Below are 17,307 nucleotides of genomic sequence, written 5' to 3'. Positions count from 1 at the left end.
TCCTGTGGCACTATGAAAACTTGGATATTTCATTTCAAGACTGGCTGTTTCATGTTGAAGTTGAGCCCTGCAGTGGTCATCTTCAAATCACAACTGTCACTGCAACATGCAATGTTGTCCATGAGCTCATTCTTGAGGACCAGCGAATATCCGCCAAAAAGATAGCCCAGATACTGGACATCTCCAGGGAGCATATTGTTTTCATTATTACCACAATCCTAGTTATGCACAAGCTTTCAGCAAAGTGGTGTCCAAATGTTTGAACTGTCATCAGCAGAAGGAACGAGTTGGGACATCCAAAGCTATTTTGTGCCACTTTGAATCTCCAGAAGCCTTTTTGGCTAGGTTAGTGACTGAGGATGAAACTTGGCTTCACATTTATGATCCTGAAACTAAGAAACAGTAAAAAAATGGCATCACAGCGGTTCCTGGCAGCCAAAGAAGTTCCGTACCCAGAAATTGGTCAAAAAAGTGATGGCGTCCATTTTCTGGGACAAAGACTGCATTCTGTTGGTGGACTATTTACTTCAGGGATCTACTATAACTGGACAATATTATGCTAACCTGCTGGACCAGTTGAAGGAGGCAATTAAGAGGAAATGTCAAGGGAAGTTGGCCAAAAGGGATCCTTCTGTTGCATGACAATGCACCTGCGCCCACGTCCAATGTTGTGGCTGCCAAATTGACGACCCTGGGCTTCCAACTGGTCAACCATCCTTCCTACTCACCAGACCTAGTCCCTTCAAACTATTATTTTTTCTGAACTTGAAACACCTGAAGGGTATTCATTTTGAGGACATTGATGATGTCAAAGAGGCTGCTGAGAGCTGGTTTCATACCCAATCATAGGACTTTTATTTGTATGGACTAGAAAAGCTTCAACAATGATGTACCCCAAGTGTACTAGTCTCAGGGAAGAATATATTGAATAAATGGATAATTTCAAAACTCTGGTTCCATTCTTTCTAATTCTTTCTAAAAAAGGAACTTCAGCTCCCCCTCATATATACATTATTCTCCAACGTTGGTGGCATTTAATCAAATTCACAGCATTTATAAAAAAATTTTAATCAAATTTTCAGCATTTTATTATAAACTGAAAGTTAGGATATTCAGACTATTTGCCTTTTGTTGAATTTATTTTATAAAAAAAATTCTTTTCAACTTTTACCATCAGTGCCAGCTGAATGTCAACATATACCAGTGAAGGTCTGAATAAGCAAACATTTTGGTCTTAAACAGACATATTTGGTATATGTCAACATTCACAGAAGAATGTTGACATTTGCCAAATATCATCTTTCATGGTGACACATGTACAACTATCATAGGAAAACTTACTAACCAATCTTCCACAAGTGTCTGTTTATTTAAACAAGGAAGAAAAAAGTATATATTGATTTTTTTTCTGGTTTTTGGTAACATTAAATATCTGTTTTAGTCTGTAAACTTCAATGTTTGGTGATAATAAAAATTCTAGTTGATTGCCCTTTAAAATAAAAAAAAGTTGTTTTGGCAATCAGTGATACTAAAATGTATTTAGTGAATTCCAAATTAAACTTCTAAAGCAATTGAAAAAAAAAAAAATTAATAATCCAAAAATAGAAATATAATAAATGTATGAATTGTCTTACTTCAGGTTTAAAATTGAATTCTTTTAGCTTAAAAGATATATTACAAATGTAGGTTTTAGAAAATAAAACTTTTGTATAATCTACTTTTATTTTAATTTGTGGTAAAAATAAATTAGGAGATAAGGTGGCATGAAAAAAATTATTTTAAAGAAAGTCAGAATTATTGGTTTAGGCCAGTAATATAGATTTTTAATTCATTTTTAATACTCACTCAAAAATAATTTAATGCAGCATACCTTCTATTTAAGAAAGATATTTATTTTTAGTAAAATTATAGTAAACAAAATATGATTTTGTTATTCCATACATCCAGTAATAAAATCATGGTTGTCTTGTTTTCATTATAATACTAGGTTTCTCATTCAATTTTACTACTAATAAATAAATTTTTTAAACTGAAAAGTATGATTTTTTTAAATATATGAGTATTTGTAGTTGGATGTAAAAAATTCTTTAACAATTTATATTACTATATTTATATGAACAAATGTATATATAAAAGGTATTTTTTTAAAAATATAATTTTCACTATTATTTTCTCCTAAAATATTTAATTAGTGTTTTTTTCTTTTGGCCATATTTCATTACTTCATTAAGACCACTGTTTGTCTTCTTACTCACTTTTCATTATTAGAAGATTTATAATGTGAAATTTTTACATTTATTTTCTCTTTTTGGATAGTTATCATAACCACCAAAAAACAAATTCATTAGAAAAGTGTTAGTGAATCTCATCACAAAAATGTAATTATATTAAACAATAGTGAATAATACAAACTCCAAAAAACACTTACAATGTGAATGTATCCCTCAAAAAACAATTGTTGCCCCAATTCCAAAAAAAAAAAATGATATACGAGGATCGTTCAATAAGTCCTAAGAAAATCCAAGAGATGGCGCTCGTAGTATCAAAAATGGTTTGCTTTTAGTATGTGTCATTAGTCACTAGAGTGCAGTTAAAGTTTCAGCTGTTTCCATCATGTGGTTTCATTGTCGTAGTCGATTGAAGGAACAAGCTATTGTTTATTTAGAAAAATGGAAAAAGTGAGTTTTGAGTGGTGATTCAGCACTTATATTTGAAAGGTTTAACACTGAAAGAGATTGAAGCTGAGTTGGATGAAGTTCATGGCACATCTGCTCCTGTATGTGCAACTGTTTACAATTGGGTAAATGAGTTTAAACGTGGCCGTACATCCACAAAAGATGAACATCGTTCAGGATGTCCAGTAGAAGTGACTACCCCTGAAATGATTGACAAAATTCATGATGTAGTTTTGAGTGATTGACGAATCAAAGTGCGTGAAATAGTTGAGGCCACAGTGTTTTCAATTTTGCAAAAAAATTGGCCGTGAAAAAAATTTTTGCAAAATGGGTGCTGTGTTAGCTCTTAGTGGAGAATAAATGCAATTGTGTGGTCGACTGAGGCTGTTTTGGCGCTTTTCCGTCGCAATCTTGATGAGTTTCTGTGTCTGTACATAACTGTGGCCGAAAGACGAAATGTGGATACACTACTACACTCCAGAGACAAAGGAACAGTCGAAACAGTGGGTTTTTGAATGTGAATGGGCTCTGAAGAAGGTGAAGACTGTGAAATCGGCTACACTGATTACTTGGAAAAAGTAGAAACAATAACTCCAGAGTATTATGCGTTGTTATTGCACGGTTGAGTGAATAAATCAAGAAAAAACATCCTCATTTGAAAAAGAAAAAGATTCTCTTCCATCAAGACAATGCACGGGTGCACTCCTGCGCAATTTCGATGGCCAAAATTATTGAATTAAAGTTTGAATTATTTCAACATCCACTGTATTCATTGGATTTGGCCTGAGTGAATTTTTTTTTATTTCCATTTTTGAAAAAATGGCTCGGCTGGCAACGGTTCACGTCAAAGAAGGAGGTCACTACCCAAACAGATGCTTGTTTTGAGGATCTTCTGAAATCCTACTTTTTGGACGGCTTAAAAAAGTTGGACAAACACTTGGAAAAGTGTATAGAGTTAAAAGGAGATTATGTTAAAAAATAAAAAAATTTATACAAAATAATTTGTTTTTCTATCTTTTTCTAAGGACTTATTGAACAATCCTCGTATAAAGAAACTGGATACTATTTGCTATCTTTAAACTTCTCTAAAATACAATTCTTTGAAAAAAAATATTTAATAAATAAGTCATCTAAAAAATAAAAAATGACAGTTTCATATTCTTGGTGAGAAAATAGTAAAATATGTGATTGGAGCCTGCACCATCTGACAAACTATAGACAAATGTACTTTTGCTTACTGTTGGAGAAGAACGAAAATGGCGGTTTCATTTTGCATGATGAGAAAAGAGAAACATGTAAACATGTCAGTTAATGAATATTAAATGGTGAAAATCTGTATAAAGAAAAATGCATAACCAAGTTGTATTACTGGTTATCATGTTGGTGTATGTTTTTTTAGTAAACGGAAAGTGGTGATCTTTCATAAGAAGCTTAACCATTACTGTAAATAACTGTCATTTGTCGTTTTCTTCATTTCTTGAGTTTTTGGCAAAGATTCACTCGACTTCCAAATGGAGAGAATTAATTCCTCTTTCAGTTGTTTTACTGCTTCTTGATATGGATGTTAAGAAGCAATAGATCTTACTATAAAATGAATATGCAAAAATAAGTAAAAAGTAAAGTAAATAAGTAAAATAATTATGCAAAAATACATTCATCTCTCACATCTGTCAGAAAATTTTCTTTCCTAATTTTCTAATGTTAAATTTCTACCGTATTCATTTAACAGTTGTAATTATTTTTTCTGTACGCTCCTGCAAAGATTAAAAAGTTGTTCTGTTGAATAAAAAATTTCTTTTCAAAATCTACAAATACTTTTCAAACCTGCTATTTTAAGATTATTATTTGCTCAATCATTGCTTAAAGCGATGTGTTGGTATTAAAGTTAAAAACTTAGTGATGGTTGAATTAAGTTAGAAAAAAAAATTAATATTACCTTTAAGTGCTTTTTAAAATCTCTTTGCAAGGATTATTTAGATTAATTGTTAGCATGGAGTGTTATACATACGCATTAAGTGGAGTTACTTCTACTTTGTAGTTCTAAGTTATTAATAAGATGTAATCAAGTAAACTAAACAAATAAGTTAAAGCAGGGATCAGAACAAACACAAAAAAAATTAAATAAAAATAATTGTAAAAATATTTTTATTTGATTGAATAGAATAAAAAAATTTCTTGACTTTAAAAGGTCTGTTGGGTGAAAATTTACATTCAAGTCAGTGTTATGTGTAAAATAAAATAAAGAAAATGTTTGTACAGTTGGTTTCTTCGTAGTAAATTTATAATGACATAAAAAGAAAGAAAAAATCTGTACATAAAAGTCTCATATATCATTTTTTTTTTTTTGTGTAAATTACAGTCAAAAGCTCTGTGACTTAATAGTATTGTACCATGTATGAAAGTCATCTATGTCAAGGGCCAATTAATTTAATGAAAATAGATGTAAACAAAGGAGTTTTGCTGTCATCAGCTAACTCATACATTTAAATGGCCTGTTCATAGAATGTAGCTTAGCTAAACAAAGTAAGCTACAAGTTACAGCTGTTGTAATTCAACATTACATTATTAATTATTATTTATGTAGTATATTTTTTAAAATAAATTGTCTAGTTACCTAATTAGTGAGTGATATTTATATTTTTTAATTATCCATCGATAAAATATGATTACAAGACCTTATTATCCATCTAAGGTATAGTCCAATACTGCTACTCCTTTTCTCAACAAAATGGTACATTAATCTATTGCTTTACAATATATCTGTCTCTGTTTTTTATGGTGATGATTCATATATTTAAAATATTTGTTGTACTACAGGATCAGTCAGGGTTGCTTTCTCTTACAGTAATAATGATGGTCATGATACAGTCAGTTCCTGCAGTGAACAAAGACATGGTATTGCTTACAGGACTGAATATCATCTATTTTTTAGGCTTAAAATGCTGATAAGTACCTTTATATTTGGCCCAGTGAAGAAGATATCGTGATACTATTTGACACTTAGTTTTCTCCCTCTTAAGCATTGCATGTACGGGGTTATTCATAACACTAGTGAACATGATTTTTGTCTCACAAGTACCAGTAGATGTACTTAATGCAGTTTTTTAACATGTTTTGAAATATGTATTCAGAATTTCTCCATCACCCACACTTTTTTTGTTGTTTTAATTTTTTTTAATATTTTAAAACATTTTTCATGCATTTGTCCATTGTCAAGTAAAAGCTCCTACAGCATTGTAAATATGATGGAACCACATGAGCTAACTCAGAGTATCGTCGCTACTGTTGTGCTGGTTCAGACATGTATAGACATGTACAAACATGATCTAGTGTAGCACATATTCATCAGAATGATGCCAATTGTGAGATAGTAGTGAACCAGTAAACATGTCATTGTGAGAGCTTTGTCTGTCTGAATTATTGTGTATTACATATTTACAACATTATTTCTTTTAATTACTCGTTAGTTATAAAATGCCTAGAGTTTGTTTAAATCATCCTAACAATTTTTGTTATGTATGTGGTGAAGTGATGCTCAAGTCCCAAAGGCGAAACCTTTTTTTTTTATGTCATGGGAACACCATTTACAGGCGTTGAATCAGTGTCAGACTTGCTAACAGGTTTTGCAAGATGTTATTAGGTGCGTATGTGTTCCTGTGCACTACCGATTAAACTTCCACTCCTGGGTTTCCGCCCCTCCTGGAAACCGCTTTGCAGCATTACTTCAGGAAGGGGGGAAACATGTGCACTGCACACACAATCGGTTACTACAATCACAACTGAAACATCCAAACACACACCCACACAACACAACTCATGCAACACTTGCTGTTGTATGAGTTGTTGGATAAGACCAACACAAGGAGTAACAAATCACTCGCACATCACAACAATAAAAAAACACAAATGAAATACAGGGAATTTTTTTTTCCCATACTGTGAATACTCATGGTAACACACACTCACGCAATATAACTCACACAACCACTATAACTAACACCAAGAGTAAAAAATCACTCGCAACACAGAACTTACCAGCCCAGTATTTACCAAGTGGCAACTGTCTTGCATAGTAATGAAAACGCCTTCGAGCACCAGGAACAGAGAGCCCATGGATTCACTGCACCAAGATGACCTCCAGATGCTCAGGAGGTCCCTGAGGTGCTTGGTTGCAGGCCTGCCCACTCCAGCACCCTCTGACATCTTCAGCTTTCTTCTGCAGCTCTTAGCTCTTCCATTGTGAACTTATTGAAACTTGCAATTGCTGTCCACTGCTATTCTACCATTAGGATGATGCACTGGAGTTCCTATTTTTTTTTTTTTTTTGTCTCAACTCCCCCGGGCCGGTCCGACTTGGTGGTATTGCGCCACCCAGGGGAGTATCTTTTGACTCTAATAGGCCTCCCCGCCTACCGGCATGGCAGGTTGGTCTACCAGTAGCTCTTTTGAGAGTTTTACTATTAATTTTGTTATTGCCCAATTTAGACCCCACGCCATACCTGGTGTGTCGTGGCGTGATGCCAGGTCTTTTCATTGTACCATTTATTGTTCCCTGGTTGTCACCGATGGAGTCCTCAGAGGCTCATCGGAACCAACACACCTCGGCATGCTGGCCCTCACCGCTGAGGCTGTCCACCTTACCCTATCCTAGTTAAAAACCCAATCTTCTTTCATCAATATTCTTCTGCAAGATAATTTGCCTGATGTAACGTGCTATCTTTTTCCAGTTGGATTCTCCACTAATCATAAATCTTACTATTGTTACTGGAGTCATCTCAGCAATTTCCATGTTATGTCTAAGGACGGGCCATCTATCACATGCGAAAAATGTATGTTCCGCGTCATCTATCTCATCGCAATACATGCAAACGGGCTCTACCCTCCTTCCCACCTTATTAAGATAGTTATTATATTATATATAGTTATTACATATCCTCATGGTCCAGTACATCTAACATATGCTGTTGAGCAGTGTCAAATTGCACACAAGAAAAAAAAAATGGTGCGCCGTTTCCTCCTCATCATCACAGACTGAACAACGGTTCGAGTGATCTAGGGCAAATCTATAAAGGTACACCCTGTAACCCCCGTGTCCTGCAAAAAACTATGTAAGGAAGGAATCAATTTGGCCATGTTTCCTCTCATACCAAGCTTGAATGTCCCCAATCAGACGGCGGGTCCACCGACCCTTCTGGCCTGTGTCCCACCGCTCCTGCCATACGCACATCAGTTTCCTGGTATAGGCCTGAAGTTGTTCCTTTTTCTCCTGGGGTGGCAACCTCCTAATTTCTGTTCGTCTCACTCTGAGGGCTTTCAGTAAATCAACCGGCATTGCTCCCGCCAATACCTCCTACACTGCCTTGCTAGATATCGTTCAATAAGCAGATATTATTCGTAGGGAACACTTCTGATACAGTGAGTCTATCACTGGGCCCCACATATCTGTTGTTTATCATGTTCTAGGCTTCTCACTGCATGGAAAAATGGCACACGCCACATTCCATTTGCTATCTCTATGATTTGGAGGGAACCCAAAGATCACTCTTCTGATTGTTATTTCTGCTTAACAAACATTAAAGGGATTACATCAAAACCAAAACATACAGTGCTGTACCCTAACTTGCAGTCTGCAATGAGACCAGTGTCCACACTGTGAAGAATTGCTCATACCAAAGCCTCCAGTACATGTGACATTAGATGAAGACAGCTCAGAGTTTGACGGAAGTAAGGAAGAAAAAGAAATAGCTTCTGGTGATACAACTTTTGAACAAAGCAGTTCATCTGAGCCTCATATACTTACTCAAGAAAATCTTAGTGATCTCATATGAGATTTAAAGTTATCCAACAAACAGTCTGAAATGCTTGCTTCCCGGCTAAAAGGATGGAATTTTCTTCTAAAGAATACCAAAGATATGTACTTATTATAATCATCATTCTGAATTTAAAAACTATTTTTCTGAAGAAAATGGTATTTTCATTTTTTAATGACATTTCTTCTCATATGGAGACACTTTGTAATGAACAACAATACTTTATGTAAACGGGATAGTAGGGAGAGAAAAAACCATTTCATAAGAAAAGAATGACCTAACGCAAATCACTCATTCCTGAGCAAAAAAAATATGAAACTTGACCCATTGTGTAATTCTAAAAATGTGTATCTACCTCTGTTACATATCTAACTAGGGTTAATGAAGAATTTTCTCAAGGCCATGGACAATACTCTTGGTTTCATGTTCTTAAAACAGAAGTTTCCTAATATTAGTTATGCATAATTAAAGAAGAAATATTTGTGGGTTCAAAAATACGATCACTAATGTATGATGAAAAGTTTGAGGAACTATTGAATTCACTGGAGAAAGCAGCTTGGCAAGCATTCAAAAATGTTACTCAGAGTTTTTTGGGAATCAAAAGGTGGAAAATTACCATGATATTGTCAACGATCTTATAACATCTTATGAAAATTTGGGTTGTAATTTATCCTTAAGTACACTTCCTGCACTCACACCTAGATTTCTTGCCGGAAAATCTTGGCGCAGTGAGGGATGAGCATGGGGAACACTTTCTTCAAGAGATTTTAGCTATGGAAAAGAGGTATGAAGGCAAATAGAATCCTAATATGCTGGCTGATTATTGTTGGACCATCAAGAGGGATGCTTTACAGGCAAATTGTAGCAGAAAATTCTCAATTCTTATTTTGAATATTGTGCAGTTAAGAAAGTAGAAAGTATTAAAATGTCTGAAATTATAAATTCTGGTCTCTCGAAAACCTTGTATAATGGGGAAAAACCAATATCATATTTGATTTCAGGAGAAGAAGTACTATCAGAATCACATATTTTTCTTTGTGAGACAGAAAAAAATTTGTTTTTGTTCCCCAGTGTAATTAAAGAAAAAATAGCAATAGTGGAAAAACTTATTTAATAGAATCATCTGAAAACTGTCAGACATTTAAAGTAGGCATCCTTGACTACTAAAAAATATCAGTTTTTCAAAAGAATTTCCTTTGTTTATTTTAAAATGTCAGCCATGCTTAAAATATGTACCGTGGTAGAACTGTGTGCTGAGATAAGATTTTTATTTTCAGAAGCACTCACAGATGTTAAAACAGTATGATAAACAGTTAATTAACCATGCAAATTTTTATAGTGGTTAGAATAGTTTAAATCTAGCAGAACAAGTCCCACTGATTTTCATTATAATGGAAGACCGATGAAATTTTCAACTGATGTTTGCGAAATAACATTAATGATCATATTTGCTTGATCATTTTGCTAATGGTTGTATTTAGTGACACAAACATTTTTTAAATTGCTAAAATTTTTGATGTGAATATTGAAACTTCGACTCCATTATCCATGTTAACCTGAATTACTACAAAACGAGTTCAAAGTGGGTTCCAAGACAGTTAACCCAAAAACACTGACAGATTGAATTCACATTTTTGTGGAACTTAAGTGACAGTTTTTAGTACAAGGTTTAACTTGTGAGAAAACTGTTTTATCACAAGTAATGGAAACATCCAAGTTCGCCTGTTAGGAAAAAATTCAGTACTTATGCATCAGCTGGTAAAGTATTGCCAACAGTGTTTTCGAGCTCTAAAGACCAATGTTTTGCAATTATTTGGAAGAACAGTGTATAATCAACAAGCAGTGAGTAATATTATGACATACATGGTACATGGTGTACCGAGATGTCTTTGAAAGTATGATCTCTTTCACGGCGCCCGTTAGGGTGTATAGGTTGGATATGAATAGAGCACTTGTTCAAAATTTAAGGAGTGCTCAGCTCAGAGCCTTAATTGTATGCACTGGTGTTTTTAAAACAATCGAATGAGGGTACCACCATATTGGGAAAGGCTCTCCCAATTGATTTAGTGGTGAAAATTTGGGCAGCTGTGTGGAGATAGCGAAGAGGCCAGGAGGCTGAGGTATTTGGGATGCGGTTTCGAGCTGGGCCAGTACTGGACAGAACAGTGATCACAATGCACTGGATATAAATTTCATTCAGTTGCCCATCTCCTGTCTGTGGAAAAGGCTGCAGAGCCACGCAATGAAAGCATGGCAGCTGGAATGGGACACCATGACTAAGGGAAGATTCCTGTTTAAGTATATATGGGATCTGGGGGGGGGGATGATATGCCTCGAGTTCGTTTTCAAGGGCAACGGGTGCCCAGGTGCTCACCAACCATGTTAATTTGAACCAATATCTGTTTCAGTTCCACCTGGCAGCTGATGAGCTGTGCGTCTGTAAGGAGGTCCAGTCAAATGAACACCTGATGTTTGACTGCCCTGCTCTTGCAGAGACCGGGCCACTTGGAACTTAGAGGTCAAGGGGAAAATTGGCCACTCAGAAGCGGCGAGTCAATGTGGTGAGAGCCGCATTGTCAGACCATATGGTAGTTCCTTGATGGAGTTGCTATGTTCAACCGACATCAGTAAGACGTTAGGGAAAGACTCCTAACGCACTGTGGGAAGCTAACCTTCAGATATATGGCTGACCACCAGCCAATTAGGGCTTTAAGGGCTTTAATACGGTATTGGCTGGCATTCAGCGACCTAGGCATGGCAGCGAACAACATAAATTTTAATTTATGAATGTCATATATATTTTTAGTAATTGATGGGGTGCGCCTACCTATTTTAGTAAATATATGACAAGTGAGCAGTTATATATTAATATATAACCGCTCACTTATGTAAGCCGGTGGTGTATGGCACCATGCTTAGTCCACTCACGCTGTTAGGTAAGCTCTAGGAGCTATTTAGGACACTTGTCGCTAAACTGTTTTGAGGCTTAGTAGTTGTTTGTGGCACAGACATTTGGTCTTATGCTTTAGGGCGACCGAATGGGGTGATGGGAGGAGAAATGCCAAGCAAACCAATGACATACTTGAAAATAATGTGAATCTTGCAATAAGGAGAAAATGCCCTAGTTTTTTCTCAAAAGACTTAATTTTTCTGAATTAATTAAAAATAATTAATTATTATAATAATTTAATATAATTATAATTTTATTTTAATCTTTCTGATAGTGTCTATCTCCTACCGCTCAAAAGACACAGGAAGGCATTCACAAGTTGGCTTTGGAGGTGTTACCACATCCACCTTACAATCCTGATCTTGCACCATCAGATTTTTTTTTGTTTGGTTCTCTCGGAGGATTTTTAAGTGGCACCAAGTTTGGCAGCAATGAGTATATCAAGAATATGATAATACACCAAGCTCAACAATTTTTTGTTACCGGAATAAGAAAGCTCACAAAAGATGGGACAAGTGCCTACAGGTGGCCAGGGTTACATTAAAAATTAGCATTAGTTTCATTGATTGTCATTGAATAAATAATTTTTCTCATTTGCCTCTTTATTATTGAGCTTGTTAAGTGTCATAATTTTAGCAGTAGTAAGTGATCGGAGGTGACTCATAAGTTATTCCAGAAGATGATGAAGCCACCTTCAAGAATAAAAAGCTTACTTACACAGCCTTCTTTGAGAAAGTGAGGAATGAAGTGGTTTCCTTTTGACAAAGTTACTGTTGCGTATAAACATGAAAAGCTTCTAAATTCAAGATGCTAGTAGCCCTGCAAGGGGCACCTTCGATCTATTTGTCAGAGAATGATTGTATAGAGAACATCATTACTCTCAAAGAAAGTTACTTTGACTATCTCTTATATCTCAGGATTCACCATCATAAGAAAATTGGAGGAGATAGTGTAAAGCAATAAATGTACTCCTAATAGTGAAGTAGTACATTATACACTTTGTTTCTACTCAGTAGGGAAATGTTAAGCATTAAAAAGTCACACACAGTAAAGAGTAACTGTGTGCTAATCATCATTATAACCATTGAAATCAATGAAATTATTTAAATAATTCATCGACTAAAGTACCAATAAGAAATCCAACCTCTAACCAGAAGTGTTCCTATTAAAATTACTTTTGTACTAGTACAGTACATCCTTAGCCAGATTTATAAATTGCATAATAAATCTATGGGAGCTTGTTAGAGTACTAGCCTTGTTTTTAAAAGAAAATTCTATTTGAATATTATAATAATTTTAAAATGAATTTTTCTAAGGTTTTTTATTGTGGTTTGCATTGTTTACCTGCTAATTTGATAACTTATACAAACTTGCTGAGCTTAGTTGGGCTATTAGTATTTTTACAATTAATGAAAAAATAAAATAGAGGTAAACATTTAATAAAAATAGTATTTGCAGTTAAAATATTTTTTCTATTTCTTGTTTTAAAAATTTTCCTGTGCATAATAAAATGATGACATTAATATTTCAATGTTGCAAGAATTTTGTTCTTAGAAATGTTACATTCCTGTAAGTTTTAATTTGAAACTAATTAATTAAAATTAGTTCAGCCTATTTTTATTTTGTGATATCTGCTACCATAGGTTGTAGCTTGTATTACAATATTCAGCTGCTTTTGTCTGTTCTCAGGCTTTAAACTGATCCTGCAGCTCCACACAAAAAATAGATTTCTTGGGGTTGTATTTTAAAATAATTCAGTAATAGGAGAGTGTAAATATTTCTGAAAACAAAGTAAATATTCACTGATAAGACAATGTTTTTAACAAATGAACAGTTTATTATTATTGAATTCAGTATGTATGCATTTTTTGTCTCTGATTTTGATTTTGAATTCGGATTAAGGATCATTAGATACATCACAAAAATATATGAATGGCTTGATCGGACATTGGGTTCACCTCAAAATGGCCACCAAAATTAAAATTTTATAATAATCATTACACAGTAACGTTTTAAGCTATCAAGTTGGATCAAATGCACTAATGAATGGTTTATTAAATTCTATAAATATATAAATATTGACTTTGTAAATCAGTGCAAGACCCTAAAATGGCAGAGAAACTAACTTTTTAATAACTAAAAAAAAAGAAGATATATATATATATATATATATATATATATACACCATAAAACTGCCAAAACATGAGTTAAATAAATTATATTAATGTAGCATTAGTAGAAGTTAGAGAAAATAACTTTGCTATAAATGAACTAATAGTTATCAGAACAGTAATATTAACTGATTTGAGTGTTCTTTTCTGCCCTTCTTAGCATTGTCACATTAACATTCATAGTTGACACATTTTGGAGTACCTCCATTCTCAAAACTATTTTTAGCACCCTGAGTGCTAAATTATGTATAGATTAGTTGTTTGTTTGTTTTAGATCTTACTTTTAGCACTTGAGTGACGAAGTAGTCTTGAGAATTGGCAGAAAATAACACTCAAATTTGCGCAGTACTCAGAGGCTGAGTGATGTTGATATGGCCGTTTAAGTCATTGTGACTCACGCTCCTAACAACTACTGAAAGAGCTGCTGCCCTCTTTCAGGAATCATTCCTTAGTCTGGCTCTCAACAGATACGTCTCCGATATGGTTGCACCTTCGGTAAAGCTACACTGTATCCCTGAGCACTCAAGCCCCCTCACCAATGGCAAGGTCTCATGATTCATAGAGGGGGAAAAAATGTTAATAGATAACATTAATTGAATAATATATTAAATAACAATACATGCTTAAAATAAATATTTAAATTTTCTTTTGGTTGCAGTTAATCTACACATTGGTAAGCTGTGTAAAACAGTGTCAGCACTAATTTAAAATTTTAATCAAAATTTATGTATTTTCAATGGATTCTAAAATTAAATAGTTTTTCTGATCAAAAGCACTAATATTAAGAATACTTTATTTATCAGAGCACTAGAGGTATGAAAATATCTGACCATTTTAATGTTTATAGATTTATTTTTATATTCTGTTTCTAATGAATTTTTTTATTTCTTTGTTAATTATAGGTATGTAGCTGGTCGATTAGGACTTGTCACTGAACAACAGCATGGTGCTCTTAATACATTTGTTGGCACATTTAGTTTGCCATCTTTTATATTTATTAAGTTAGCTAGTTTACAGTTAAGCTCTGTTAACTGGCTTTTTCTTTTATCAATTTTTCTTTCAAAAGCAATCATATTCTTCGGTGTGGCTATTATGACTCTGCTATTAACCAAACCTACAGACCCTTCTCGTGCAGGATTATATGCTATCTTCTGTACTCAGTCAAATGACTTTGCTATTGGATATCCTATCAGTAAGTTCGCTTTATCAGTTTTTTTATTATACATTTAAAAAAATGGTTAATTTAAACGTTTTAGTATGTGTTAATCAAAATGTTTTTAATTTCTATAGTTATGAAAGATACAGATGATTTCTGAAGGTTCTGTCTTGTGTAACATTATTTTAGTATGTCAACATATGGCTAATGAATTACAGTAACGAATATCATATCTTGGTATTATATGTATTTAGAATTTCTTTTTTCAAAAATATTGAAACTTCAATATCAATTCTTTTATAGTATTATTTTTATTTAATATTTATATCTATTTAATCTTTTTATATGCGGATTTATTTTTATTTTATATGTGTTGCTTTCTGTTTACTAAAGTCAATAGTTCCTTCTCAAGTAACATTAAATCGGGGTTGGTTAAAATTACTCTAGTTTCACTGGCTGTATTTCTGGTCCCCATGAGGTGGAATTATCTTTTTCATTTAGTGTGGTATGGAAATACTCAGAAATTCTGTCAGTGCTGCTAATATTTTACAATATTTTGACTTTTAACTTACTTTATTACATTTTAATATTATGTAACCAAGCTTTTGCTTCTTTGTGTGAATATTTAGTTTCAGTCTATAAGGTTATGAAACTTACTACATTTCTAATTTATCAGTTAAGTGTGGTTCCCTCTCCGATCTGGGTCATTTTACCCCTTTATTTTAGCTTATTAATTTGTTTGTTAACATAGGAACATTAAGTTATTTATTTTTTAATGAAATGATTTGGTTATCTTGAGGAAGTAATTAATATAGTATTTGGTTATTTGTTGTATGACTGATGATAAGTCACATTTTTCATTCTCGACCTGTACATAACACTGATGTCAATCTTGTGAATTTTATCTCAGACAGCATGGTTTTTTATTGACTTGATTTGTTTTTTAAGAAATATTTTTTCTGAATGATATCCCAACCAAACCAACTATTCGTTTGACTATAATTTTTCTGCCTAATTGGATATTCCTGAACAATCTAATCTTCTTACTGTTCAAATTGTTGTTACCAAATTTAGTACATATATATATATATATAGTTTGTGCTTATTTTTGCGAAACCAGAAGACCATAAAGACATAAAGACTGTCTTTATGACTGATTCCTGCACTTGTAAAATCTTTAGTGAAAAATTCTAAATACTACAGTGAACATCAAGAGAGATATTATATGTGATTTAATCATCGTCAAGGTCAGTGTGTATTTATACTGTGTCTAAACCAGTGTTAACTATCTTTAAAATTTGTTTGTCGGTAAATAATTAATTTTGTACTTGTCAACTATGGATTTTATTAACAAATCCTGAACATAGTGTGTTTTGGGGTTTAACACATTAATAATATTTAGGATAAACCTTTTAAATCTGAGAATAATTTGAAAAAAAGAAGTTCATGACAGATGAACAAATGCTAATGCTAGACTTCACTAACTTTTATTTGTTTAAGTAAATGAAAAAGCCCATATGATAAAAAACATAGCTCTCCTTTTCAGGAAAACATATATATAACGTCTAATGAGAATCCAGCATTGTAACTATTGTGACTTTCAGTATTTGTTTTGTCAGTTTCTTTTGACATGCTTACAGTTCTGAATTTGAAAGTACTAAAAATTTGTTAATATGTTTATTAACAATGGCATTTTATACATTAACTGGTGCTACAGTGTTTTTTTATATTTTTTTTTTTATTAGATTTATATTATTATGCCCGTTTTTTTAAATTTAACCAGTTTACTGGAATGTGATTTTTTTAAACAAAATATTATTTCATAGTATCACCAAGGATGAAACAAGGAACATTAAGTTATCAAATAATGTTTTGCATGTGGAGAAAAGAAAATATTACATTTCATTAGAATGAATACAATATATTTTGTATTTTAACATGTGTGATTTGATTGAAATTCCTGTGGTACTATATATCTACTACTGACTGGTTATTAACATTTATAAATATTATAATAACTGTTATTTATTTTTTTATTTATTACAATATCTTTAGGATAATTGATTAATAATGTAAGATTGTCTACAGTTTCAGTTTTGTATTCAAAAGTGCATACCGATTATGTTAATTACCTATATCTTGCTGCACCTATCAACTTAGTGATGTTAAATCCATTTGGCTTCATTTTAATGGAGTTAGGAAGGAATAGGGCGCTTTCAGATTCTTTTGATGGAACAAGAACTGGAGGTTGCTTAAGAATTGTCAAGACCATATCTTGGAATATTATCACCAATCCAGTATTTTTTATGACTGCATTAGGACTAGCTGGCAACTTTATATTTCAGAGTTACGTTCCACCTGTTCTTAGTGTTCTTCTTGATGTAAGTTATCTAATTTATTTTTATGTAAATAGTATTATTTTCTTAAGTATCTTTTATACTTTATTTTATAGGAAAATTACAGTGAATCTCTATTAAAATAGATATCAGTATTATCGCTCGGGCAGGTCATCAACCTAAATTGGTCCTGAATTTCACAACGATGG

General features: G+C 33.1%; 1 protein-coding gene across 2 annotated transcripts in view; it reads left to right on the top strand.

Moving 5' to 3' along the window:
• The window catches only part of anchor (integral membrane protein GPR155 homolog anchor), an 88,786-nt gene that overhangs the window by 17,702 nt on the left and 53,777 nt on the right, over nt 1–17,307 (top strand). For both annotated transcript variants that reach the window (XM_075382537.1, XM_075382536.1), the window contains 2 exons: nt 14,509–14,798; nt 16,851–17,143. In XM_075382537.1, the coding sequence (XP_075238652.1) occupies nt 14,509–14,798; nt 16,851–17,143 (583 nt within the window). The remainder of the gene's footprint in view (nt 1–14,508; nt 14,799–16,850; nt 17,144–17,307) is intronic.

This window comes from Lycorma delicatula, chromosome 1, assembly GCF_047948215.1.
Source record: "Lycorma delicatula isolate Av1 chromosome 1, ASM4794821v1, whole genome shotgun sequence".
NCBI classification, from domain to species: Eukaryota; Metazoa; Arthropoda; class Insecta; order Hemiptera; family Fulgoridae; genus Lycorma; species Lycorma delicatula.
Note: the sequence above shows the minus strand (reverse complement) of the source record. Positions and strands in the feature narration are given on the sequence as shown.